This window comes from Erythrolamprus reginae, chromosome 9 (assembly GCF_031021105.1).
Source record: "Erythrolamprus reginae isolate rEryReg1 chromosome 9, rEryReg1.hap1, whole genome shotgun sequence".
Lineage (NCBI taxonomy): Eukaryota > Metazoa > Chordata > Lepidosauria > Squamata > Dipsadidae > Erythrolamprus > Erythrolamprus reginae.
Window position 1 is genome coordinate 13,113,297 of NC_091958.1, and position 27,696 is coordinate 13,140,992.

Below are 27,696 nucleotides of genomic sequence, written 5' to 3' on the forward strand. Positions count from 1 at the left end.
CAACCAGCGGATAATATCAAATGCTCCCAGGCCTGTTGGCACAAGTGCGTCTTAAGACTCTTATGGAAGGCGAGGAGGGTGGGGGCAGTGCGAATCTCTGGAGGGAGCTGATTCCTGAGGGCTGGGGCCCCCACAGAGAAGGCTTTTCCCCTAGGCACCACGAAGCTCCGGGCGCTTCGAGTCTCCTCTACAAACGGCCCCAGTAGTGGCAGAGGTGCCCCACACTCTCTGGCCCCACCTAGCAGTAGGTGTTTTTGCTGCTGGTTCGGGTGGTGAGATTTAGCTTCTGCACATGCGTAGAAGCCGAATCTCAGGTGCAAGGTGCATGCACGGTAGGTGGCGACAGTCCAAGTCCAAGTGCCCAAGTCCATTTTTGCTGGTGGAACGATGTTCCACCCCGTCCTGGCAGCAGCCCACCTCTGAATAGAATAGAATAGAATAGAATTTTTATTGGCCAAGTGTGATTGGACACACAAGGAATTTGTCTTGGCGCATATGCTCTCAGCGTACATAAAATAAAATATACATTATATATACAGTGATCCCTCGATCATCGCGAGGGTTCCGTTCCAGGACCCCACGCGATGATCGATTTTTAGCGAAGTAGCGGTGCAGAAGTAAAAACACCATCTGCGCATGCGCAGATGGTGTTTTTACTTCCACTGCCGCCCGCCCGCCGCCCGCCCACACCGTTGCTCGCGCCTGGGGTGCGCGCGCGCTTGGGGACACCCCAGCTCCGCTTCCCAGCTGGGAAGCGGAGGTGGGGTGTCCCCAAGCGCGCACGCTTTCCCCAGCAACGTGCGCGCGCGTGGGGACACCCTAGCTCCGCTTCCCAGCTGTGAAGCGGAGGTGGGGTGTCCCCAAGCTCGCGCGCGCTGCCCGCCCGCCCACGCTGTTGCCGGCTCCGCTTCCCAGCTGGGAAGCGGAGCTGGGGTTTCCCGCGCGCGTGCCGCCCGCCAGCCCACGCCGTTGCTCGCGCCGCCGCTGGGGTCTTACCGGGGCAAGAGGGGGAAGACCCAGGGAAGCCTCTGCCCGGTGGGGAAACTCCACCATCTACGCATGCGTGGAAGGGCACGCATGCGCAGATGGTGGAGTTTACTTCCGGGTTGAAAACTCGCGATATAGCCCTTTCGCGATGCTCGAGGACGCGAAACTCGAGGGATCACTGTATATCATAAAGTCAAGAGAGTTTATGAACAAAACTGCAGCCAATCATAACTCTAGGAACAGAGAAATGATGTCATAATTGTCATGCAGACAGTGAGGAAAATATATCTTTGTCCTTACAGCTGCTGAAATAGTTGTGGGTATGAAAGGCATAATTTTAGATGAAGTGGAGAAGAGAAATATAGAGATGGTGCTAGAGAAAGGAGAAGGTGACAGAAAGAGTTATATAATACAGTTAAATCTGTTTTTTTGGGGGGTGTAAATCAGTCCTGGATCGCAACAAACAGAAATCTTTCTCTCCCCTATCATAATTGTCCAGGACAATCTCTTTGAGACTCTCCCATTTGCTTCAGGTAAGACACCTGCAAGAAAGTCTGATTAGAGAAGGAATAGCAAAGCCAGTCATTAAAGTTTGTGACTCTGCAGGAACTTTCTACATAGCCTAAGCCGTGAAAAATGATAGAAATACAGTGGTACCTCTACCTACAAACGCCTCTACTTACAGACTTTTCTAGATCAAGACCAGTTGTTCAAAAAAAAATTTGCCTCTTAAGAACCATTTTCCACTTACAAACCCTAGTCTCTGAAGTGTAACCGGAAAAGGCAGGGAGAAGCCTCTTTGGGGCCTCTCTAGGAATCTCCTGGGAGGAAAGAGCGCCGGAAAAGGCAGGGAGAAGCCTCCATGTGGCCTCTCTAGGAATCTCCTGGGAGGAAACAGGGCCTCCACCCTCTCTGTGCTTTCCCCAATTACACGCATTAAACTTTTCTACTTAAGAACCTGGTCACGGAACGAATTCAGTTCGCAAGTAGAGGTTTCACTGTATATGTATATAATTAATTCAGAATAAAAGTGGGGACATGCGCAAGAGTGAGATTCTGCGCATGGGCAGAAGCAAAAATATCAGCGAAGATCACCCTGACAAAGGTTGCAGCTGCCAGGGTCACATGATCACTATTGGAGACCTTTTCAACCAGCTTCTGTTAAGCAAAGACAATGGGGGAAGCCACATTCCCTTATTTATTTATTTATTTATTTATTTATTTATTTATTTATTTATTTATTTATTTATTTATTTACTTACTTACTTACTTACTTACTTACTTACTTACTTACTTATTTACTTATTTACTTGTTTATTTATTCATTCATTCATTCATTCATTCATTCATTCATTCATTCATTCACTTATTTATTTACTTACTTACTTACTTACTTACTTACTTACTTACTTACTTACTTACTTACTTACTTACTTACTTACTTACTTATTTATTTATTCGATTTTTATGCCGCCCTTCTCCTTAGACTCAGGGCGGCTTACAACATGTTAGCAGTAGCACTTTTTTTTAACAGAGCTAGGCTATTGCCCCCACAATCCAGGTCCTCATTTTACCCACCTCGGAAGGATGGAAGGCTGAGTCAACCTTGAGCCAGTGATGAGATTTGAACCGCTGAGCTTCAGATCTATAAGTCAGCGTTAGTGGCCTGCAGTAAAGCACTCTACCTGCTGCGCCACCCCGGCTTAATGACCATAGTGATTATTGATTGATTGATTGATTGATTGATTGATTGATTGATTCATTGATTGATTGATTCATTCATTTTTTTAATGCCGCCCTTCTCCTTAGACTCAGGGCACCTTACAACATGTTAGCAATAGCACCTTTTTTTAACAGAGCCAGTATATTGCCCGCAACAATCCGGGTCCTCATTTTACCCACCTCGGAGGGATGGAAGGTTGAGTCAACCTTGAACCGGTGATGAGATTTGAACTGTTGACCTGCAGTTCTAACAATCAGCTTTAGTAGCCTGCAGTACTGCACTCTACCTGCTGCGCCATCTCAGCTCCTTAACCTAAGAACCATAACACACACACATACAAAATCATAAAACTAGGTGCAATTCACTTGAACAATTGCCCTGCTTGGCATTGGAAATTCTGGTTCCCATTACGGCTATAAGTCAAGATTTACCTGTTGTTGTGTTTAAGAGAAGCCACTTCCAGCTAGTCTAATAACGGTAACCTCTTCTTATTTGGAGATGCAGATGTCACCACCTGTCCAAAGGCGAGCAGAGTTGACGTGCAAAAGTCAAGGGTCAGAATGTTTCAAGTAGCTCGCAACATCCTGGTAACCGGAACCAACCGGGGAATCGGACTTGGACTGGTGAAAGAGCTGGTGAAACGGAACCCTCCTCCTGGACATATTTTTGCAGCCTGTCTGAACCCTCCTGGACCTGAATCAACGGTATGTAGAAGACCAAGCATAATTCAACCTCTTTAAGATATGAGCTGGAGTAACGTACTGATGCTGGGCTTCAGTGAAGGGCTGCCAAATTTTTTACTGCCATGCTATCGGCGTGGATGTGGTGGATGTGGTGGATGTGGGTGTGTCTTGATGGTCATGTGACTGGGTAGGAGTGGCTTGCTGGCCATGTGACCAGGTGCGAGTGGCTTGACAATCATGTGACCGGGGTGGCTTAAAAGTCATGTGACTGCGTGCTTGGACTCTTTTTCAGTTGTGAAGTCACGTTATTTGAATAGCCACAAAAAGGACAAATGATAGACAGCATTGTTTATTGAGGAGCACAGTAACATTTTAAGCTTTTGTACCAAACCCATAAGGTTCAGTAAGATAACAGTTTAGGCAAGTAGCTCAATTTTCTTTAATTGCTATAAAAGTTCAGTGCTAGATAATGATTATAATGATTAATGCATTTAATGGGTAAAAACATACTATTTAATTATTTCCTATTTTAAAAGTAATTAAGGATCATACTAAGACTACTTTAGCTTCAATCGCAACAACACAAAAGCACGCAACAGATTCAAACTTAATAAGTATTTCCTCTTTTATTCTCTTCGTCTCTTGGATTTTTTTTACAGTGTTATAAAAAGACAATCCTCTGCTGTATTGGAACTGAGATTGCAGAAGATACATTTTTATATTTTATCCATTTGTTCAACCTGTTCTGTTTTGACATTTTCTTTCTCAATTGCAGGCTTTGCAGAATTTTGCTAATCAGCATAACAACACTCACGTCATTCAATTAGGTATGGCATCGTTACTCTCTGGGTATTTATTGCAATAGAAGCCAGCAAACCTGATCTACTCTACTTCGTTCCATTCTAAAAAACTAACATCAATCTTCCAAGTCAGGAAGTCTGTATTAACTGTACCAAGTCTTCTACCCCTCTTTTTTGTTTTTACTCTCTTGAACACTAGGGAAGGTCCCTTCTGAGATTCCATAAGATCCCTCTTCCGTTTTACTCAAATATTTCATTTCAAAGGTAAAAGGTTCCCTGTCCAACCATGTCTGATTCTAGGGCATGTTACTCATCATAATTCCCTCTAAGCTGAGCAGTGAGCAATCGCTCACTTAAAAATCATCATCAACTCAGAGTTTTCCAAACCTGCCGAGAAGCCAAGAGGGAAAGAGTGAGAGGGAAGGAGAGAGAGAGGAAGAGAGAGAAACAGATAGAAAAAAGAGAGGAAGGAAAAGAGAAAGAAAAAGAATGGGAGTAAGGAAGAGAGAAAGAAAATCAAAATCTAGTTTGAAACTAGCTCAACTATTTAAGTGGCATTTTGATATTGATAGAGTTGCCCTATTATGAGCTCACTGTTATAGACACACAGTACAGTATTTTATTTTGAAATTCTCTGAGGCAAAACAGGGTGGTTTTTTAAATTTGTTTGTTTGTTTGTTTGTTTGTTTGTTTGTTTATTTATTTATTTATTTATTTATTTATTTATTTATTTATTAATTTATTATTTCTGTGCCGCCCAATCCCGAAGGGACTGCCGATCAGACACTATACTTTTCCGCCCACCCACCCCAAAAAATTAGAGGGAACACTGGTACTCATATCCTTTTCTTGGCCTAGGAAGCCAGTGTTTTCTGACAATTTTTTTAATATAAATATCTTTATTGTTTTCCAAAAAGAAATAAAGAAAAAGAAAGTAAAAAGAATAAGGAGTAAAAAAAATATTTCTCACATATTTTGTTCTAATTTAACAGATCTTAATCCATTTCTATTCCTTTCCGATACATGTCTTCATACATTTATACATTTACATATAAATATCGTAAGTAGATTTTACTATTAGTGTTGAAAGAAATACATAGAAAAAGAGATCATATATCTTAAGGTAATTGTTATCCTTCTTTTGTATACTGATACAGTGAGACCTAGTCTTACAAACGCCTCATCATACACACTTTTCGAGATACAAACCTGGGGTTTAAGATTTTTTTGCCTCTTCTTACAAACTATTTTCACCTTACAAACCCGCTGCCACCACTGGAATGCCCCGCCTCTGGACTTCCGTTGCCAGCGAAGCACCCGTTTTTGTCTGGAGGTGGGGTTTCCCAGCGAGGGGAGCCTCAGTGAAATCGCAGCATCGCAAAAACACAGAGGTCTGGAGGTGGGGTTTTGAGGACTTCGGTGTTTTTGCGATGCTGCGATTTCACTGAGGTTCCCTTCGCTGGGAAACCCACCTCCAGACTTCCGTTGCCAGCGAAGCGCTCGTTTTTGCGATGCTGGGATTCCCCTGCAGCATCGCAAAAACACAGAAGTCCGGAGGTGGGGTTTCCCATGGAGGGGAGCCTCAGGGGAATCCCAGCAGCACAAAAACGAGCGCTTCGGCTGGCAAAAGGGGTGAATTTTGGGCTTGCACACATTAATTACAAACTTTTCACCTTAAGAACCTCGTCCCGGAACCAATTAAGTTCGTAAGACAAGGTATCACTGTACTTTGTATTGTTATATTTTCAATCTTTGCTTTGAATCCTTTCATGCCATTTGTGCCATAATCGTTTGGATTTTTTGCTTTCGATCCCCTTAATTGAGTTTATCATTTCATCCATCTCAATACATTTATATATTTTATCAATAATTAAGCTCTCTGTTGGCGTTTGTTCATTTTTCCATGTTTGTGCCAATGAGATTCTGACTGCGGTACTTATATGTGTTATGAGGAAGAGTGTTTGTTTAGTATAAGGTCTTTTCCAGATTCCTAAGAGTAAACCTTCTGGTGTGTATTCTATCTCCTCTTTTATAATTTCAGTGAGCCATTTATGAGTTGCTTTCCATATTTTTTGAATTTTGGGGCAGGACCACCACATATGAAAAAAGGAACCTTTTTGTTTTTTACATTTCCAGCAGGTGTCTTGTAATATCGGGTATATCTTTGCTAGTCTTGATGGTGGGATATACCATCTATAAAAAGTTGGTAACCTTCCACCATATAGAATTTCTAAAATGTTTCCGTCTGTATCGCCTATTTGTTGGAAATGTAAAAAAGAAATTGGTGCATACTATCATGCGTGGTGGACATGTTCTGAGACAAAAAGATTTTGGAATAAAGTAGAGAACTGGATAAATGAAATAACAAAGGAGAAGATTAAAAAATCTCCTGAACTCTTTTTATTGGGTATTTCAAACACAAAGTACAAAAAAGATACTTATTATTTAATGATACATATATTGGTTGCGGCTAGAATAGTATTTGCACAGAAATGGAAAGAAAAGAGAATACCAAAAGACACAAATTATAGAATGTGCAGAATGAGATATGATGACTAAACGTTTAAATAACCAAACCGAAAAAGAATTTTATAAAATATGGAATAAAGTATATGACTGGTGGAATTTTAAAAATGGTATTAACAATTAATTATAAGATAAAATAAAATAGTATATAGTATAATTAACTTAGAAGTGCATATTCTTTCTTCTTTAATTCTTTTTTCTTTGTATTACTAATAATCTCTTCTTTCTTCTTTTGTAAGTATAGACTATTTTAAAATACAAAGAAATTTAATAAGTTTAATATTAAAAATATAGAGTTAAATTCAACAAGAATGTAACTTCTACAGCAAGCGGAGCAATGGTAGCTCCTTAAATGTTTAATGTTGTATGTCTTTGTCTGTCTTTTTGAAAATTAATAAAAAATATTTTTTTTAAAAAGTTTGTAATAATTTTCTTTATACGCAGCTGGCAGTGTTATTTTAGATATTGTATTCCATGATTTCTCCCAGTCTGCTAAATGGATATCATGTTGGACATTTTTGGCCCATGCTATCATAGGGTTTTTAATTGTGTCCTTTATTTTTTCTTGTTCTAGGAGTAATTGGTAAATTTTAGTGATCTGTTTGTCCTCATACCCTGTCAATATTTTGTCTAGGGGTTTTGTAGTGATTCCAATACCGGGTGTATGTTTATCTTTATTATATCTAGATTTTATTTGTGTATAAGTCCACCATTCTATTTTATAGATTTGTAATTCTAGTTCTTGTCTGGTTTTTAAGTCCCCATTTAGATAGAGAATATCTGCATATTTTAATGTTTTTGTTGGGTCTATAAAATTTGGATAGCTGATAGCTTCCATGGTAGATAACCATCTAGGGATTTTAGTGTAATATTTCCTTTTGATTTCATACCAAGTTTTTAATAAAGATTTTCTAATCATGTGATTATTGAAAGTATTTTGTGGTTTCTTTTCATCTTTCCAAATTCTGACAATTTTCATGGACATTAGCCAATAGAACTATAAGCCAAAGGCGCCCAAAACGCTGTTATGTTCCCACCGAAGAGGTACCTATTTATCTACTATCATTTGCATGCTTTCAAACCGTTAGGTAGGCATAATCCATTTCTGAGATTATTACCTAGGCTGCAGCTTTCATTCCTGTCTCCAAAGGTCTCTTTTTTTCCCCATTACATTTTACCTGCGCTCATCAAGCTGGGAACCATGTCATTTTTACTGATACCTGTTCTGTTATCTTTCTTCTGTGTGTGGTAGATGTGACAGACGTGTCCAGCATAAGGCGGGCGGCATCAGAAGTGGAATCCCATCTGAAAGGACAAGGGCTCAATCTGATAATCAACAATGCTGCCAGAACTTCCATAGACTTTTTTCTGGAAAACGTCGATCAGGAAGACATGCTATTGTCATACAAGACCAATACAGTGGGACCTCTCCTAGTGGTGAAGGTAAGTCTGGTTTAGGGGCCTAGGTGCTATACAGCAGTGATGGGCTCCTAAGGGTACAGTCGGGTACGCAGAACTGGTAGAAAAATTTGATTTTTTAAAATTTTATTTGATTTGATTTGTTTTATTGGATTTGTATGCCGCCCCTCTCCGGAGACTCAGGGCGGCTAACAACAATAATAGAACAGTATACACAATAATCCAATAGTAAAAACAATTAAAAACCCATTAAAGTAAAAACCAAACGTACATTTTTTCTGGAAAACGTCGATCAGGAAGACATGCTATTGTCATACAAGACCAATACAGTGGGACCTCTCCTAGTGGTGAAGGTAAGTCTGGTTTAGGGGCCTAGGTGCTATACAGCAGTGATGGGCTCCTAAGGGTACAGTCGGGTACGCAGAACTGGTAGAAAAATTTGATTTTTTAAAATTTTATTTGATTTGATTTGTTTTATTGGATTTGTATGCCGCCCCTCTCCGGAGACTCAGGGCGGCTAACAACAATAATAGAACAGTATACACAATAATCCAATAGTAAAAACAATTAAAAACCCATTAAAGTAAAAACCAAACGTACATTCAGACATACCATGCATAAATTGTAAAGGCCTAGGGGGAAAGAGTATCTCAATTCCCCCATGCCTGGCGGCAGAGGTGGGTTTTAAGTAGCTTACAAAAGGCAAGGAGGGTGGGGGCAATTATAATCTCTGGGGGGAGTTGGTTCCAGAGGGCTGGGGCCGCCACAGAGAAGGCTCTTTCCCTGGGTCCCGCCAAGGGGCATTGTTTAGTTGATGGGACCTGGAGAAGGCCCACTCTGTGGGACCTAACTGGTCGCTGGGATTCGTGCAGCAGAAGGCGGTCCCTGAGATAATCTGGTCCGGTGCGATGAAGGGCTTTATAGGTCATAACCAACACTTTGAATTGTGACCAGAAACTGATCGGCAACCAATGCAGACTGCGGAGTGTTGGTGTGACATGGGCATATTTAGGGAAGCCCATGATTGCTCTCGCAGCTGCATTCTGCACGATCTGAAGTTTCCGAAAACTTTTCAAAGGTAGCCCCATGTAGAGAGCGTTACAGTAGTCGAGCCTCGAGGTGATGAGGGCATGAGTGACTGTGAGCAGTGACTCCCGGTCTAAATAGGGTCGCAACTGGTGTACCAGGTGAACCTGGGCGAAAGCCCCCCTCGCCACAGCTGAAAGATGTTTCTCTAAGGTGAGCTGTGGATCGAGGAGGATGCCCAAGTTGCGGAACCTCTCTGAGGGGGTCAATGATTCTCCCCCCAGGGTAATGGACGGACAGATGGAATTGTCCTTGGGAGGCATTGACAATCTCCTGGACCCAGCTCCGTGTCACCTCTCGACTGGCCGAAACCAACCAAGAGGGACACGGATCCAGTAGACAGGTGGCGGAACTCACAGCTCCAATGGCCTTGTCCACTTCATCAGGTGTCACCAAATCAAACTCCTCCCTTTTCCTTTCTGGGCTCTGGGTATTTTTTTCCTATTACAGTAAATGAGGTTGAACGTGGATAACTTTAGAAGTTATAGATAAAGATAACTTTATTTTGTGTGTGTGTGTGTGTGTGTGTTACACATAAACTTTATAGAGTAGATAATAAATATTTTTGTGTGTCTGTGTGTAATATGTGTGTACACACATGGCTTATATACATAGAATTAAATAGTATATTTTGGATGCTCAGTAATAGTAAATAGATGGGGAAATTGTATCTTTTTGAGGTGAGGAGAGGCCAGGCACCCTAACTCAAACCTTTGATGTGAGTGACCACCTTTAAGCCAGTCACATGACCTTTAAGCCACCCCCCTGGTCACATGACCAGCAAGCCACACCCACAAAATAAAGCCATGCCCACAGTGTGGTAGTCCAAGAAGGTCAACCATGAGCCAATGAGATTGGAGGTGGAACCAAAAAACCCCATGATTTGGGAAATTTTAAAAAGACAGTGAGAATAAAACTAGGGATCTGAAGGAGACCCAGGAAAAAGAGAAATGCAACATTTTGGCCTCCTGTTTCATATGTATCTTAGGAATTCCTGCCTCTCCTGAAGAAGGCTGCCAAGGAGACCACAAAAGACAAAGTGGGGAGCCCCAAGGCAGTTGTCGTCAACATATCTTCTATCGCTAGCTCCATTGGGCAGGGTTTTGATCCCTCACTAGCAGAGGTTCCTCCATGGTACCAATATCGTGCCAGCAAGGTAATTCGGAATTTTTGTTATTTTGAACATAACCAACGAGATCCTCCATGACGTATCCAGCCTCTCTTGGGTCAATCTCTGGCTCCAGTAGCCTCTGATCAATGTGAAGTCTTTTTTAAAGTGAAGCTGGACTGGGACCAAAGTCCAGAATCTGATGGAAATGATGATGGAAACTCAGGTCCCCACATGAAATTTACGTTATACTAGAAACATAGAAACATAGAAGATTGATGGCAGAAAAAGACCTCATGGTCCATCTAGTCTGCCCTTATACGATTTCCTGTATTTTATCTTAGGATGGATATATGTTTATCCCAGGCATGCTTAAATTCAGTTACTGTGGATTTACCAACCACGTCTGCTGGAAGTTTGTTCCAAACATCTACTATTCTTTCAGTAAAATAATATTTTCTCATGTTGCTTCTGATCCTTTCTCCAACTAACCTCAGATTGTGCTCCCTTGTTCTTGTGTTCACTTTCCTATTAAAAACACTTCTCTCCTGAACCTTATTTAACCCTTTAACATATTTAAATGTTTCGATCAGGTCTCCCCTTTCCCCTCTGTCCTCCAGGCTACCATTTTTGTAGCCCATCTTTGGACCTGTTTAATTTTATCAATATCTTTTTGTAGGTGACAATGTAGGGACTCTAGGCTGATCCCTCCTTTCATCCCGCCTCCCGAGATTCTTCCATTCATTCTCTCACGCTTTGTTTTATAGGCAGCGCTGAACATGGTCAATGCCTGCCTTGCAGTGGAACTGAAAAAAGATGGAATTTCATCTGTTCTGATCCATCCCGGATGGGTGAAAACTGACATGGGCTCAGAACGGGTATTTATATATGGCATCGGACCAGAATACCTCCGGGACCGCCTTCTTCCACACGAAATCCCAGCGACCGACTAGTTCCCACAGAGTTGGCCTTCTCTGGGTCCCCTCGACAAAACAATGTCATCTGGTGGGACCCATGGGAAGAGCCTTCTCTGTGGTGGCCCCAGCCCTCTGGAATCAACTCCCCCCGGAGATTAGGACTGCTTCCACACTCCTTACTTTTCGCAAACTCCTGAAAACACATCTATGTCACCAGACATGGGGAAATTGATATACCCCTAGCTGTTATGATTTATGAATGGTTAGTCTGGATTGTATGGTCATTTTATATGGGTTTTTAAAAATTGTTTATTTTTTAAAATTGGATTTGTAGATGTATTGCTTGTTGTGAGCCACTCCAAGTCCTCGTAGAGGGGTAGCATACAAATCTAATAATAAGAAAGTTGTTCTTATAAGGTACCATGCAGCTTCTTGTCTGGTAACATTGATCTACCAGAGCATACAAAACATTTGTCAGACCAATCCTAGAACACAGCTCACCTGTATGGAACCCACATTGCATATCTGATGTCAACACAATTGAGAGAGTCCAGAAATATTTCACAAGAAGAGTCCTTCACTCCTCTGCTCACAACACAATACCTTATTCCGCCAGACTTGAAATTCTTTGATTAGACAACTTACACTTCGATCCCTCCGTTCTGACTTAACAATAGTTCACAAAATCATGTACCAAAATGTCCTTCCTGTGAGTGACTACTTCACCTTCAACTGCAACAACACACGAGCATGCAATAGATTTAAACTAAATGTCAACCGCTCTAAACTAGACTGCAAAAAATACGACTTCAGCAATAGAGTAATCAACGCCTGGACTACACTACCTGCCTCTGTGGTTTCTACTCCTCCTAACACCAAAACCTTTAACCTCAAACTGTCTACAATTGACCTCTCCCCCTTTCTAAGAGATCTGAAAGGGGCATTCATAAGTGCACCATTGGGCCTACCGTCTCTGTCCTACGCTCTTATTGTCTTTTATCGTGACTTTTTATCATTACTTTTCTAATGTTATGTTTATACAAACTACCATCCTACAATTGTTTGACAAAATATATCAATAAATAAACAAATAAAATAAAGGTGGTGGGAGGGGATAATGGATATTCTCATAAAAATTGGAAACTTAGTAATTGAGAGCTGGTTTGGTTTAGACATCCAAATGGCAGGACTGGGAACTATCACCTGATGATTGACTCAAGGACTCAATTGGCTTTTATAACTAAAACAGGATTAGGACTCGCCATCTCCTGATGATTGACCTAAATGTGTTTATGAAAGTTGATTGAATGGGAATGACTGTTTTTTATGGTTTTGGCTTTTTTTTTTTTAAAGATTTTATATTTAATTAATTAGATTTAAGATGTTATGCATTATTTTATTATATGTTGCGAGCTGCCCTGAGTCCTTGGAGAGGGGCGGCATAAAAGTCCAATTGATAAAATAAATAAATAAAGTCATCCAATTGGGTTCCTAGTCCTAGAGTGTGAATCGAATTGCATATTAAAATTTCAACAACAACTACAACAAGAATAAGAATGTAAACCGATTTGCAGAACCCTAATCCAGCTTCTCCTTTTCTCGCAGGCTCCTATGACAGTGGAGGAGAGTAGTAAGGGTTTGGTGAAGGTGATTGCCGGCTTAGATTCCTCGTCATCTGGAACTTTTCTGGATTGGGAGGGGAATAAAATAGTCTGGTGAACAGAATAAGCATCCTTGAGTTTCCTGCTGGGAAAAAGCATCAGATCTTGTTGGACTGAAAGGAGAAATCTTCTTGCTGGTTTCTACTGTAGGATGAACCTGTCGCTAAGCAGGTCTCACTGTTGTCTATTATCAATAAAATATGCCATGGTCATGGAAAAATCTTACCATCACCTTTCATCTCAAGTGCCACTTATTTATTTATTTATTTATTTGTTTGTTTGTTTGTTTGTTTATTATATTTATTTGATTTATATGCCACCTTTCTCCAAGGACTCAAGGCGGATTAAAATATATTTTTTTAAAAATCCTAAGTCCAATCATAAAATTAACTAACAAGTCTGAAATCCCAATTTCTTAAAAATCGATCGCTCTCATTTAAACAATATAACATGTATTCCATTCATCAACCAGTGGATAATATCTAAGGGTCCCAGGCCTGTTGGCACAAATGCGTCTTAAGTACTCTTATGGAAGGCAAGGAGGGTGGGAGCAGTGTGAATCTCCAAGGGAGCTGATTCCAGAGGGCCAAAGTCCCCACAGAGAAGGCTCTTCCCCTAGGTCCCGACAAGAGACATTGTCTACTTGACGGGACCTGGAGAAGGCCGACACTGTGGGACCTGACCAGTCGCTGGGACTCAAACAGCATAATCTCGTAAGTAATCTGGTCCAATGACATGTAGGGCTTTATAGGTCAAAACCAACACCTTGAATTGCGTTCGGAAACCAATCAGCAACCAATGCAGACTGTTGTGTGCTGGAGACACATGGGCGTACGAAGGCCCATGACTGCTCACGCGGCTGTATTTTGCTCGAGTCTCCTCTCCAAATGGCCACAGCAACAGAAAAGGCGTCCCACGGCCACCGAGTGACCGTTGCGCTCTCTGGCCCCACCTACCAATAGATGTTTTCGTTGCTGGCTGGGGTGGCGAGATTTGGATTCTGCACATGCGTAGAACCTGAATTTCGCGTGCACAGCGTATGCACAGTGCATGAACAGTAGTTGGTGATGGAGATTTGCATGCAAGTCCATTTTCACCGGCGGAACGGTGTTCCACCCCGCCCTAGCAGCAGCCCACCTCTGTATATACACATATATATCATAAAGTCAGCAGAGTTTATGAAAGAAACTGCAGTCAATCATAAGGAACAGAGAAATGATGTCATAATTGTCATGCAGACAGTGAAGAAAATATATCTTTGTTTTTACAGATGCTGAAATATTTGTGGGTATGAAAGGCATAATTTTAGATGAAGTGGAGAAGAGAAACACAGAGATGGTTGTAGAGAAAGGAGGAGGTGGCAGAAAGTGTTATATAATACAGCTAAATCTGGTTTTTTTTTGGGGGGGGGTTAAATCAGTCCTGGATCACAATGAACAATAGAAATCTTCTTCCCCCTATCAGGACAATCTCTTTGAGACTCTTTTATTTGCTTCAGGTAAGACACCTGCAAGATAGTCTGATTAAGGAAGGAATAGCAAAGCCAATCATTAAAGTTTGTGACTCTCTAGGAACTTTCTGCTTTTTCTATATAACCAACCAATCCGGGGGCGCTTTGGCCATTGCCAGGGACATAACACACTTCAGGCTAGTCTAATAACAGTAACCTCTTCTTATTTGGAGGTGCAGATGTCACAACTTGTCCAAAGACCAACAGTGTTGAAAAGCAAAAATGAAGGGTCAGAATGTTTGAAGTAGCTCGGAACATTTATTGAGTTTGTTAACTGTCAAGTAACTGTAAAACAGTAACAACTCAGTATAAGTAGAACAGTTAGTAGGATGAACGTACACTTCAAAACCCTGACAGCTCTATTTATACGAGCGGTATTTACACTATTTATACGAGCACTATTTATATGAACAGTAACAGCCAATCAGACTGAAGGAAACTCCCACTTCCTGAACCAACCAATCCGGGGCGCTTTGGCCGTTGTCAGGGACGTAATACACTTCAGGCTAGTCTAATAACGGTAACCTCTTCTTATTTGGAGATGCAGATGTCACCACCTGTCAAAAGGCCAACAGTGTTGATGTGCAAAAGTCAAAGGTCAGAATGTTTCAAGTAGCTCGGAACATCCTGGTAACCGGAAGCAACCGGGGAATTGGACTTGGACTGGTGAAAGAGCTGGTGAAATTGAACCCTCCTCCTGGACATATTTTTGCAACCTGTAGGAACCCTACTGGCCCAGAATCAAAGGTATGTAGAAGACCAACCGTAATTCAACCTCTTTAAGATATGAGCTGGGTTGGAATAAGACATTAAGAAACCTATAAATGATGTGTCCTGTATTGAGCAAATCACCCCAGAGATACACAGGTGTCTCTCCGTGATCTCATTGGTTCCCTGTATGCATACCGGTCTATTTTTTTCTTTATTTTATTGTCAATAATGTAGTCTTTTGGTCTCTTGAAATTTTTCTTACAGTGTTATAAAAAAAAAAGGGGGGGGGGAAGCTCTGCTGTATTGGAACTGAGATTGCAGAAGATACATTTTTGTTCTGTTGGGCTCTCTGGTAGAATCCTCCCAAAAATTCACAGGTACAAATTTCAGACACACACACGTTTGAAAATTCAAAACAATGTTCTTTATAATGAAAAGTCACATAAACTAAGCCCTCTTTTGGGATAGCAAAGAGCACTTGTCTCCAAACAAACTGGTAATTTGTACAAGTCCCTTATCAGTTCTGTGATACTTAGCTTGCAGCTGTGAGGCAATTCACAGTCCTTCTCCTTTCACAAAGTGAATCACACTTTGCCCAGGTTTAGTTTCAAAGCAGGGAAAAATCAGCACACAAAAAGTCAAAGTCAGTATAGCAGTCACGAAACACAACGATCAGATAATCCTCCACAATGGCCAAACCCACAGGCTGCTATTTGTAGCAGCCTCACTAATTACCACAGCCCCACCCAACCACAGGTGGCCTCATTTTCTTTGATAATAATCTCTCAGTTGTTGTTGCCTATGCATCGCTCTCCACATGCGTGGCTGTATCATTAACTCTTGTTCTGAATCCAAGGAGGAGCTAGATAATTGATCTCCTTCTGAGCTGTCTGCCCCACTCTCCTCCTCCCTGTCACTCATGTCTTCTTGGTCAGAGGAGCCTTCATCAACAGATTCCACCGGGGGCAAAACAGGCCTGCAGCATGTGGATGCCTCCCCTACATCCAAAGTCCTTGGGGCAGGAGCAGGGCCAGAGCTAACCACAACACATTTTTATGTTTTATCCATTTGTTCAACCTGTTCTTTTTTAACATTTTCTTTCTCAATTGCAGGCTTTGCAGAATTTTGCTAGTCAGCATGGCAACACTCACGTCATTCAATTAGGTATGGCATTGTTACTCTCTGGGTATTTATTGCAATAGAAGCCAGCAAACCTGATCTACTCTACTTCGTTCCATTCTAAAAAACTAACATCAATCTTCCAAGTCAGGAAGTCTGTATCATCTGTACCAAGTCTTCTACCCCTCTTTTTTGTTTTTACTCTCTTGAACACTAGGGAAGGTCCCTTATGAGATTCCATAAGATCCCTCCTCTGTTTTACTCAAATATTTCATTTAAAAGGTAGAAGGTTCCCTGTCCAGCCGTGTCTGGTTCTAGGGCATGGTACTCATATCCTTTTCTTGACCTAGGGAGCCAGCATTTTCTGACAATTTTCATGGACATTGGTCAACAGAGCTATAAGCCAAAGGCGCCCAAAAAGCTGTTACGTTCCCACCGAAGTGGTACCTATTTATCTACTCGCATTTGCATGCTTTCAAACTGCTAGGTAGGCAAAATTCATTTCTGAGATTATTATCTAGGCTGCAGCTTTCCTTCCTGTCTCCGAAGGTCTCTTCTTTTCCATTATATTTTACCTGCGCTCATCAAGCTGGGAACCACATCATCTTGATTGACACCTGTCCTATTAGCTTTCTTCTCTGTGTGGTAGATACGGCAGACCTTTCCAGCATAAAGCGGGCAGCGTCAGACGTGGAATCCCATCTGAAAGGAAAAGGGCTCAATCTGCTAATCAACAATGCTGCCAGAAATTCCCTAGCCTTTTCCCTGGAAAACGTCGATCAGGAAGATATGCTATTGTCGTACAAGATCAATACAGTGGGACCTCTCCTAATGGTCAAAGTAAGTCTGGTTTAGGGGCCTAGGTGCTATGCAGCAGTGATGGGCTCCTATGGGTAAATTCAGGTATGCAGAACTGGTAGAAAAGGGCCGGGGCCGCCACAGAGAAGGCTTTTCCCCTGGGTGCTGCCAATCGACATTGTTTGGTCGACGGGACCAGGAGAAGGCCAACTCTGTGGGACCTAACTGGTTGCTGGGATTCGTGTGGCAGAAGGTGGTCCCGGAGATAGGTATGCTTTTCCTATCACAGTAAATGAGGTTGAATGTGTATAATTTTATAAGAGCTCTCTCTCTCTCTCTCTGTGTGTGTGTGTACATACACATACACAGAAGTGGGCAGCAGGCAAGGCGGGGTGGCACGCAGTTCCACCAGCGGAAATGAAGCTGCATGCACAGCTCCAGCTGACTGGTGGCAATCACTTCCTGGATTACCAATCTTGGCTCACGTCTCTTTTCCCCCCCCCCTCCTGCTGCTGCTGCTGTGTGTGCCTCGCTTTTTTCCTCTTTCCTCCTTCCTGGCCTCGGACAAGTATCCCTCTCTCCTGCTCGGCTCCCCTCCAGCCTCACGCAGCCACCTCCTGAGGCCCTGACTCTGCCCGCAGCTGAGATGAAAAGGCATTGTGCGGCAATAATAACCTTATGACTCTCCCTCAGTTTTCTGATATTTTTAAACACCCCCCCTCCCGTCCTCCTCCTCCTCGGAAAGTGGCAGGGAAACCAGCACCGGCAGGAGTTGTGGGGGGTCCTTTTCCTCCCCCATGTTTTCTCAACAGCTGATAGGCCTGAGGCGGGAAGTAACCCAGGAAGTATAGTGTGGGAAACACGAAGCAAATTGTCACTCCAGCGAGCGACACTGCTGAGGTTGTAAGTTGAAGACTTAACAGTTCACTTGAACGATGATGATCGTTCAAGCCACTCCCACCTGCTCAGATGGCCGCCAAGCCACTCCTACCCAGTCACATGACCATCAAGCTACACCCACAAAATAAGCCACACCCACAGCGTGGCAGTAAAAATTTTGGCTGCCCATTACTGCACATATACTTTATATAGTAGATCATATATATATTTGTGTGCCTGTGTGTAATATGTGTGTACACATATGGCATATATACATAGAATTAAATAGTATGTTTTGGATGTTCAGCAATAGTAAATAGATGGGGAAATTGATTCTCTTTGACTTGAAGAGAGGCCAAGCACCCTAACCCAAACCCTTGACGTGAGTGACATCAAGTTGGCCACCTTTAAGCCAGTCACATGACCTTTAAGCCATCTTCTGGTCACATGATTGTCAAACCATTCCCATCTGGTCACATGGCTGGCAAGCCACACCCACAAAATAAGCATGATAATTAAAAAAATTTGCCGCCCTTCACTGCTCTACAGGTAATCCAAGAAGGTCAACCATGAGCCAATGAGATGGGAGGTGGAACCAAGAAAAAGCCATGATTTGGGAAATTTTAAAAAGACGGTGAGAATAAAACTGGGGATCTGAAGGAGACCCAGGAAGAAGAGAAATGTAACATTTTGGCCTACTGTTTCATATGTATTTTAGGAATTCCTGCCTCTCCTAAAGAAGGCTGCCAAGGAGACCACAAAAGGCCACGTGGGAGGCCCCAAGGCAGTTGTCATCAACGTAACTTCTGTCGTTGGCTCCATTGGGCAGGGTTTTACATCCTTACCAGTAGATGTTCCTCCGTTGTACCAATATCGTGTCAGCAAGGTAATTTGGAATTTTTGTTATTTTGAACATAACCAACGAGATCCTCCAAGGCATATCTAGCCCCTCTTGGGTCAATCTCTGGCTCCAGTAGCCTCTGATCAATGTGAAGTCTTTTTAAAGTGAAGCTGGACTGTGTTCTGTCGGGCTCTCTGGTAGACTCCTCCCAAAAATTCACAGGTACAAATTTCAGACACACACACGTTTGAAAATTCAAAACAATGTTCTTTATAACTTAAGCCCTCTTTTGGTATAGCAAAGAGCACTCGTCTCCAAACAAACTGGTAATTTATACAAGTCTCTTATCAGTTCTGTGATACTTAGCTTGCAGCTGTGAGGCAATTCACAGTCCTTCTTCTTTCACAAAGTGACACACATTTTGCTCTGGTTTAGTTTCAAAGCGGGGAAAAATCAGCACACAAAAGGTCAAAGACAGTAAAGCAGTCACGAAACACAACGATCAGATAATCCTCCATAATGGCCAAACCCACAGGCTGATATTTATAGCAGCCTCACTAATTACCACAGCCCCACCCAACCACAGGTGGCCTCATTTTCTTTGACAATAATCTCTCAGTTGTTGTTGCCTATGCATCACTCTCCGCATGCGTGGCTGTATCATTAACTCTTGTTCTGAATCCAAGGAGGAGCTAGATAATTGATCTCCTTCTGAGCTGTCTGCCACACTCTCCTCCTCCCTGTCACTCATGTCTTCTTGGTCAGAGGAGCCTTCATCATCAGATTCCACCGGGGGCAAAACAGGCCTGCAGCATGTGGATGTCTCCCCCACATCCACAGTCCTTGGGGCAGGAGCTGGGCCAGAGCTAACCACAAAAGACTGGGACCAAAGTCCAGAAAATGTATGACCATCCGAGAAAGTTTGTTAAAATGATGACAGAAATGATGGTGAAAGCTCAGGTCCGCATATGAAAGTTACATTATACTGATTTATTGAGGGTGAAGGGTTTCTGAACATTTTGTTACCAGCCTAGGTAACATCTTCAATGGAGCTTAGGGCAGTGATGGCAACCCTTTTTTCCCCTCGGGTGCTGAATGTGTGTGCGCACACACCATCGCACCTGCATGAGTGCCCACACCTATAAGTCAATGCCTGGGGAGGGTGAAAATTACCTTCCTCACCCCACTGGAGGCCAGAAACAGCCCATTTCCCAACTTCTGGTAGACCCGGTAGGACAGATTTACACCCTCCCCAGGCTCCAGAAGAACCATGTGGAACTGGGTAGGTTTGGGTCATGTCAAGCGAGGGTCTTGTCTTCTGATAGATCTTGTGATGGGTCAGGTATGAGTAGTGGTGGGTTGCTATTGGTTCACACCGGTTTGGATAAACCAGTAGCAGAGTGGCGTGAGACTCTGCCCAGTCATGCGGGTGTCATCAAAAGTGCTCTGTGCCCATGCACTTCCGTTCCCGAATTAGTAGCAAAGGTAAATCCTCAATCTGAGTATTGTATCGGCAGTTCTGTGTTAGCAAAAACTTCAGAAGAGAAGGATTTAGGGGTAGTGATTTCTGACAGTCTCAAAATGGGTGAACAGTGCAGTCAGGCGGTAGGAAAAGCAAGTAGGGTGCTTGGCTGCATAGCTAGAGGTATAACAAGCAGGAAGAGGGAGATTGTGATCCCGCTATATAGAGTGCTGGTGAGACCTCATTTGGAATACTGTGTTCAGTTCTGGAGACCTCACCTACAAAAAGATGTTGACAAAATTGAAGGGGTCCAAAGACGGGCTACAAGAATGGTGGAAGGTCTTAAGCATAAAACGTATCAGGAAAGACTTAATGGACTCAATCTGTATAGTCTGGAGGACAGAAGGAAAAGGGAAGACATGATCGAAACATTTAAATATGTTAAAGGGTTAAATAAGGTCCAGGAGGGAAGTGTTTTTAATAGGAAAGTGAACACAAGAACAAGGGGACACAATCTGAAGTTAGTTGGGGGAAAGATCAAAAGCAACGTGAGAAAATATTATTTTACTGAAAGAGTAGTAGATCCTTGGAACAAACTTCCAGCAGACGTGGTAGATAAATCCACAGTCACTGAATTTAAACATGCCTGGGATAAACATATATCCACCCTAAGATAAAATACAGAAAATAGTATAAGGGCAGACTAGATGGACCATGAGGTTTTTTTCTGCCATCAGACTTCTATAGTTTCTATGTAAATGAAACCCACTACTGGGTGTTCTGGTCCGACTAAGCAATTTCACAAATCTTTTCCCAAGGCTCTGATCTTCAAATAAATAAACCCTTTATTCTCTCTTACACAGAATATAATTGGCAATGAAACAAACAGGGATTGCAATGATCATGCACAGTGAATACTCTACGATGCAATTTCACATTCCAAGCTCAAAAGCTGGAAAAACAAGGCTATAAATCTCTCTTAAGGCGTAAGGGCTTATTCAGTACTAAAAAGGCTCTGCTCAGTGTTCTTGTTAATCTAAATTAGCATAGTCTGTCATGGTTTATCAAAAAGCTTACTTTTTCCGGAGATATAAATCATGCCATATTTCAATGGCATGTTGTCCAAAAGGACTTCTTTTCTGCTATATTTCAGGAAGTGACGTCTGCCTTTGTAGCCAATTCTAGCAACTGCTGATTCAGAACATTTCCCCAAGAATTTCTTCTCTTCGTTTTGCAAATCTCTTGAACCTAGGATTTACCCATGGGCTGTCAGCTATTCCCCCATTATCTGAAGATGAACCACTTTCCATGCTAACTTCTCTTACACTCTTGTCCCCACTGCCTTCTGATAATCTTTTTAACCCAAGATAATCTAAAACATTTGTTTCCTCATCCTCTGAATCTGATACTTCCTGAGGCTGGCAAGGAACACTCACAACACTGGGTGTGGGTTATCATAAGACCCATCAGAAGACAAGAAGACAAGATGTGGCTCACACCTATCACAACTCCCCACACAAGACCCATGCCTGATATTATGAGACTGTCAGAAATCACTACCTCTAAATCCTTCTCTTCTGAAATTTTTGCAAACACAGAAAGGCCAATACAAGACTCAGATGGAGGATTCCTTTTCCCCACGTGCATTATTTTACATTTGGAAACAGTAAACTGTAGTTTCCATTGCTTTGATGACTTATCTAGTAAAGCTAAATTATTTGCCATATTACAGATGCTTCCAGGAATATCAACTCTATTGCACACTTTAGAGTCATCGGCAAATAGGCAAACCTTCCCTTCAGAAAACAAGAACCTCAGTTGATGCAACCCACACCTACCTGTCACAACTCCCCTCACAAGTCCCATGTCTGACATGACTCTCACCTCCTATGACCTCCCAGTCACAATGTCTCCTATGACCTCCCAGTCCCATGTCTGACATGACTCTCACCTCCTATGACCTCCCAGTCACAAGACCTACTGACCACATCGCCTTATAAGCAGAAGAAAACCAACATGGACCTCCCTGAAACTCTGCTCAAGATGTTACCTAGTCTAGTAATGAAACAATTGGAAACCGGGCCACGAACTCAGAGAACGAACCTCCTCCTACCCCTGAGTTACAGATATTCACCACTAAATGGCTATGCACAGGAATCTTCTCAATTAGAGTCAGAACCAACTTGGAACTTGACAGGGGTCCACAGCACTCAAGGAGGGTTGGACTTAGTTTGCTTGTGACAATGTAGAGATTCTAGGCTGATCCCTCTTTTCATCCCGCCTCCCGAGATTCTTCCATTAATTCTATTTATTTTTATTTATTTATTTATTTTGTCCAAACACAATGAAGGTTATAGAGGATATACTCATAGTAAAATATATCAGAGAAACAATAGAAGAGATATAGGAATAGAATATAGCAATAAACATAGAAACATAGAAACATAGAAGACTGGCGGCAGAAAAAGACCTCATGGTCCATCTAGTCTGCCCATATACTATTTCCTGTATTTCATCTTACAATAGATATATGTATATCCCAGGCATGTTTAAATTCAGTTACTGTGGATTTACCAACCACGTCTGCTGGAAGTTTGTTCCAAGGATCTACTACTCTTTCAGTGAAATAATATTTTCTCACGTTGCTTCTGATCTTTCCCGCAACTAACTTCAGATTGTGTCCCCTTGTTCTTGTGTTCACTTTCCTACTAAAAACACTTCCCTCCTGGACCTTATTTAACCCTTTAACATATTTAAATGTTTCGATCATGTCCCCCCTTTTCCTTCTGTCCTCCAGACTATACAGATTGAGTTAAGTCTTTCCTGATATAGATATAGGATATAGGAATAAGATATAGGAATAAAATATATCAATGAAAGAATAGAGAAAGGATATAGGGATAGAAGAGAAGATATAAGAGATATAGGAGAGACAATAGGACTGGGGACGGAAGGCACGCTAGTGCACTTATGCACACCCCTTACTGACCTCTTAGGAATCTGGTTAGGTGAACTGTGGATAGTCTAAAGGTAAAATGTTGGGGGTTAGGTCATGACACTACAGAGTCCAGTAATGAGTTCCGTGCTTCGACAACTCGATTACTAAAGTCGTATATTTTACAGTCAAGTTTGGAGCGGTTAATATTAAGTTTGAATCTGTTGTGTTTTGTGAATTCTCTCACGCTTGGTTTTATAGGCAGCGCTGAACATGGTCAATGCCTGCCTTGCAGTGGAACTGAAAAAAGATGGAATTTCATCTGTTCTGATCCATCCCGGATGGGTGAAAACTGACATGGGCTCAGAACAGGTACTATAAAGGTATTCCTATAAGATACTACACAGCTTCTTCTCTGGTAACATTGATCCGCTAACCAGAACATACAAAACATTTGTCAGACCAATCCTAGAATACAGCTCGCCTCTATGGAACCCACATTGCATATCTGACATCAATACAATTGAGAGAGTCCAGAAATATTTTGCAAGAAGAGTCCTCCACTCCTCTTCCCGCAACAAAATACCTTACTCCACCAGACTGGAAATACTTCGATTAGACAACTTACAACTTCGACCCCTCTGTTCTGACTTAACAATAGTTCACAAAATCATGTAGCAAAATGTCTTTCCTGTGAGTGACTACTTCACCTTCAACCACAACAACACACGAGCACGCAATAGATTTAAACTAAATGTTAACTGTTCTAAACTAGACTGCAAAAAATACGACTTCAGCAATAGAGTAATCAACGCCTGGAATGCAGTACCTGACTCTGCGGTTTCTTCCCCCAACCCCAAAATCTTCAACCTTAGACTGTCTACAATTGACCTCTCCCCCTTTCTAAGAGGTCTGTAAGGGGCGTGCATAAGCGCACCATTGTGCCTACCGTCCCTGTCCTATGCTCCTATTGCCCTTTATCATGACTTTTTATCATTATTTTTCTAATGTTATGTTTATACAAGCTACCATCCTATAATTGTTTGACCAAATATATTAATTAATTAATTAATTAATTAAATAAATAAATAAAAGTGGTGGGAGGGGATAATGAATATTCTCAAAAAATGGAAATTAGTAACTGAGAGTTAGTTTGGTTTAGACATCCAACTGGCTAAGTCAGGACTAGAAACCATCACCTGATGATTGACTCAAGGTCATCCAATTGGCTTTCATGCCCAAGACAGGATTAGAACTCACCATCTCCTGATCATTGGCCTAAATGTGTGAATGAAATTTGATCAAATGGGAATGACTGTTGTTTATGGTTTTGGGGTTTTTAAAATATTTTTTATATTTTATATTTAATTAATTGGATTTCGGATGTTTTTATTTTTATTTTTATTTTTATTTATTAGATTTGTATGCCACCCCTCTCCGGAGACTCGGAGCAGCTCACAACAAAAAGCACAGTACAAATCCAATAGTTAAAAAGCAACTTAAATTTAAAACCCTTAATATAAAAACAGTCATACATCCCAGACAAAAACCATACACGAAGCGGGAACATCCCGGGGGAATCAATTTCCCCATGCCTGACAGCAGAGGTGGGTTTTAAGGAGTTTGCGAAAGGCAAGGTTATGCATTGCTTGTTGTGAGCCACCCTGAGTCCTCGGAGAGGGGCAGCATAAAAGTCCAAACAAATAAATAAGTAAGTAAGTAAGTAAGTAAGTAAGTAAGTAAGTAAGTAAGTAAGTAAGTAAGTAAGTAAGTATGTAAGTATGTAAGTAAGTAAGTAAGTAAGTAAGTAAGTAAGTAAGTAAGTAAGTAAGTAAGTAAGTAAGTAAGTCATCCAATTGGGTTCCTAGTCCTAGAGTGTGAATCGAATTGAATATTAAAATTTCAACCACAGGGATAAGAATGTAAACCAATTTGCAGAACCCTAATCCAGCTTCTCCTTTTCCCGTAGGCTCCTGTGACAGTGGAGGAGAGTAGTAGAGGTACGGTGAAGGTGATTGCTGGCTTAGATTCCTCGTCATCCGGGACTTTTCTGGATTGGGAGGGGAATAAAATAGTCTGGTGAACAGAATAAGCATCCTTGAGTTTCCTGCTGGGAAAAAGCATCAGATCTTGGTGGACTGAAAAGAGAAATCTTCCTGCTGGTTTCTACTGTAGGATGAACCTGTCGCTAAGCAGGTCTCACTGTTGTTTATTATCAATAAAATGCGCCATGGTCACGGAAAAATCTTGCCATCACCTTTCATCCCAAGTGCCACATTGATTGATTAATTGATTGATTTGATTTGATTTGATTTGATTTGATTTATATTCCGCCCCTCTCCAAGGACCTGAGGTGGCTTAAAAGATATATATATGTTGTGATTCCGTCTGAGGCTCCTCAGGGAACGGCTGAACCTCTGCCGGCTCCCTGCTCAGAGGGGGAGGATGAGGAACAGGAGGAGGAGGAGGAGGCCCAGGCAGAAGGGGAGGAGGAATATCAGGCCGAGGGAGAGGGGGAACAGCCAGAGTCCCCCGGGGTGGAGCTCTCCCCAGCAAGCAGCCTGGAGTCCTTAGATGAAAATGCTCAAGCCATCATCGATCACAGGCAGAGAAGAGCAGAACAACGAAGGGGACAATTAGCCAGGTACTTCCAGTCCTAAATAGGTAACAGCTGGGTTTGGGTGTGGTTCTCCCCAGAAAGGCTGAAAATGCAGACCCACCCTTCCTGTCTTGTGGAGTAGCATCTTTGGGAGTCCTGGGACCTGGCTGTGATCTTTGGCGTCTCTGATTCTGACTTGTGGCCTTGAAGGCTGAAACCTTGGGGGAAAAGGCGTGGGGGCTTATTCTCTACAGTGGTGTGTGTGCCAGCAAGAAGTCTGCTGTATTGTCTGGCCGTCAGGACTTTGCTGTGAAGTCTCATAGCCTGCCTGTTGGGAAGAACAGGTTTTTCTCTGTGTTTATTTTTCAAACTATAAAGTGCTTTTGCTTTTACCAGCGTGTCTGGCTGCTTTTTCCAGTTGGTGTTGAAGTCTGGGGGCACCCAGACAGAACAATATAAAAACAATAAAATACCCTAAATCCAATTATAAAATTAACTAACAAGTCTAAAATCCCAATTTCTGAAAAACCGATCACTCTCATTCAAACAATATAACATGCATTCCATTCATCAACCAGAGGATAATATCAAATGCTCCCAGGCCTGTTGGCACAAGTGCGTCTTAAGACTTTTACGGAAGGCAAGGAGGGTGGGGACAGTGCAAATCTCTGGAGGGAGCTGATTCCAGCTGGTGCCCCCACAGAGAAGGCTCTTCCCCTAGGCCCCACCAGGCCACATTGTCTAGTTCAGGGGTAGGTAAATTTGGCTCTTTTATGACTTGTGGACTTCAACTCCCAGAATTCTAAAGACAATCATGCTAGCTCAGGAATTCTGGGAATGGAAGTCCACATGTCATAGAAGAACCAACTTTGCCTACCCCTGGTCTAGTTGATGGGATCTGGAGAAGGCCAACTCTGTGGGACCTGACCGGTCACTGGGACTCATACGACGGAAGGTGGTCCCATAAGTAATCTGGTCCGATGCCAAATAGGGCATTATAAGTCAAAACCAACACTTTGAATTGCAACCAATGCAGCCTGTGGAGTGCTGGAGAAACATGGACCTATCTACGAAGGCCTATGACCGCTAGTGTGACTGCGTTTGGCACGATCTGTAATTTCTGGACGTTCTTCAAAGATAGCCCCGTGTAGGGAGCATTACAGTAATAATAATAATAATAATTAATAATAATTTATTAGATTTGTATGCCGCCCCTCTCCGAAGACTCGGGGCGGCTCACAACAATAATAATAACTGTTACAATGTAAACACATCTAATATTAAAAAACATCTAAAAACCCCATCATTTAAAAACCATGCACCCCACACATACCAAACATAAAAATATAAAAGCCTGGGGGAGATATCTCAATTCCCCCATGCCTGGCGATACAGGTGGGTCTTAAGCAATTTATGAAAGACAAGGAGGGTGGGGGCAGTTCTAATCTCCAGGGGGAGTAGATTCCAGAGGGCTGGGGCCGCCACAGAGAAGGCTCTTCCCCTGTGGCCCACCAGATGACATTATTTAGTCAACAGGACCTGAGAAAGCCAACTCTGTGGGACCTTATTGGCCGCTGGGATTCGTGCGCAGGAGACGGTCCCGTAGGTATTCCGGTTCGATGCCATGTAGGGCTTTATAGGCCATTACCAACATATCGAATATGGAAAGGGTCTCTCCCCGGAAGAATTTGCTGTTGCTATTTATTTGTGTCATTGATTTGTGTGAACCCAGACCTAAGGGGAAGGCTTAGAAACCTCCCAAAGGGTGTGCAAATTGGGTGAGTAGCAGAGAGGAGGAGATCACATTTCCTCCACCGAACAACAATTAATCAAGACCATAAACTCCAGTGCCAGAAACAATACTAATTACAACAAACTTAGATCCAGATTAGATCTATCTCTCCTACAATGTATCCGTTCCTGTGAACTACG

General features: G+C 42.3%; 2 protein-coding genes across 2 annotated transcripts; both read left to right on the top strand.

The window, feature by feature from the left end:
* The first annotated feature begins 3,270 nt into the window (after positions 1-3,270).
* LOC139172512 (C-signal-like) lies at positions 3,271-12,988 on the top strand. Its single transcript, XM_070761661.1, has 6 exons — positions 3,271-3,414; positions 4,169-4,220; positions 7,972-8,162; positions 10,213-10,380; positions 11,100-11,210; positions 12,855-12,988. Exons 1-6 carry the CDS (start codon positions 3,271-3,273, stop codon positions 12,966-12,968), a joined length of 780 nt encoding a protein of 259 aa, XP_070617762.1. The 3' UTR covers positions 12,969-12,988.
* Positions 12,989-15,023: 2,035 nt separating this feature from the next.
* LOC139171860 (C-signal-like) lies at positions 15,024-25,248 on the top strand. Its single transcript, XM_070760321.1, has 6 exons — positions 15,024-15,167; positions 16,244-16,295; positions 16,900-17,090; positions 18,646-18,813; positions 23,427-23,537; positions 25,135-25,248. The coding sequence occupies exons 1-6, from the start codon at positions 15,024-15,026 to the stop codon at positions 25,246-25,248; spliced, it is 780 nt and encodes a 259-aa protein (XP_070616422.1).
* Positions 25,249-27,696: the final 2,448 nt, after the last annotated feature.

What these genes read in the sequence shown, in the direction of transcription:
- LOC139172512 (XM_070761661.1), top strand. Translation starts at nt 3,271, where the DNA reads ATGTTTCAAGTAGCTCGCAACATCCTGGTAACCGGAACCAACCGGGGA. An exon ending in CACTCACGTCATTCAATTAG is followed by an intron (nt 4,221 to 7,971) that starts GTATGGCATCGT and finishes TGTGTGTGGTAG; the next exon opens with ATGTGACAGACGTGTCCAGC. An exon ending in ACCAATATCGTGCCAGCAAG is followed by an intron (nt 10,381 to 11,099) that starts GTAATTCGGAAT and finishes TTTGTTTTATAG; the next exon opens with GCAGCGCTGAACATGGTCAA.
- LOC139171860 (XM_070760321.1), top strand. Translation starts at nt 15,024, where the DNA reads ATGTTTCAAGTAGCTCGGAACATCCTGGTAACCGGAAGCAACCGGGGA. An exon ending in CTACTGGCCCAGAATCAAAG is followed by an intron (nt 15,168 to 16,243) that starts GTATGTAGAAGA and finishes TCTCAATTGCAG; the next exon opens with GCTTTGCAGAATTTTGCTAG. An exon ending in CACTCACGTCATTCAATTAG is followed by an intron (nt 16,296 to 16,899) that starts GTATGGCATTGT and finishes TCTGTGTGGTAG; the next exon opens with ATACGGCAGACCTTTCCAGC.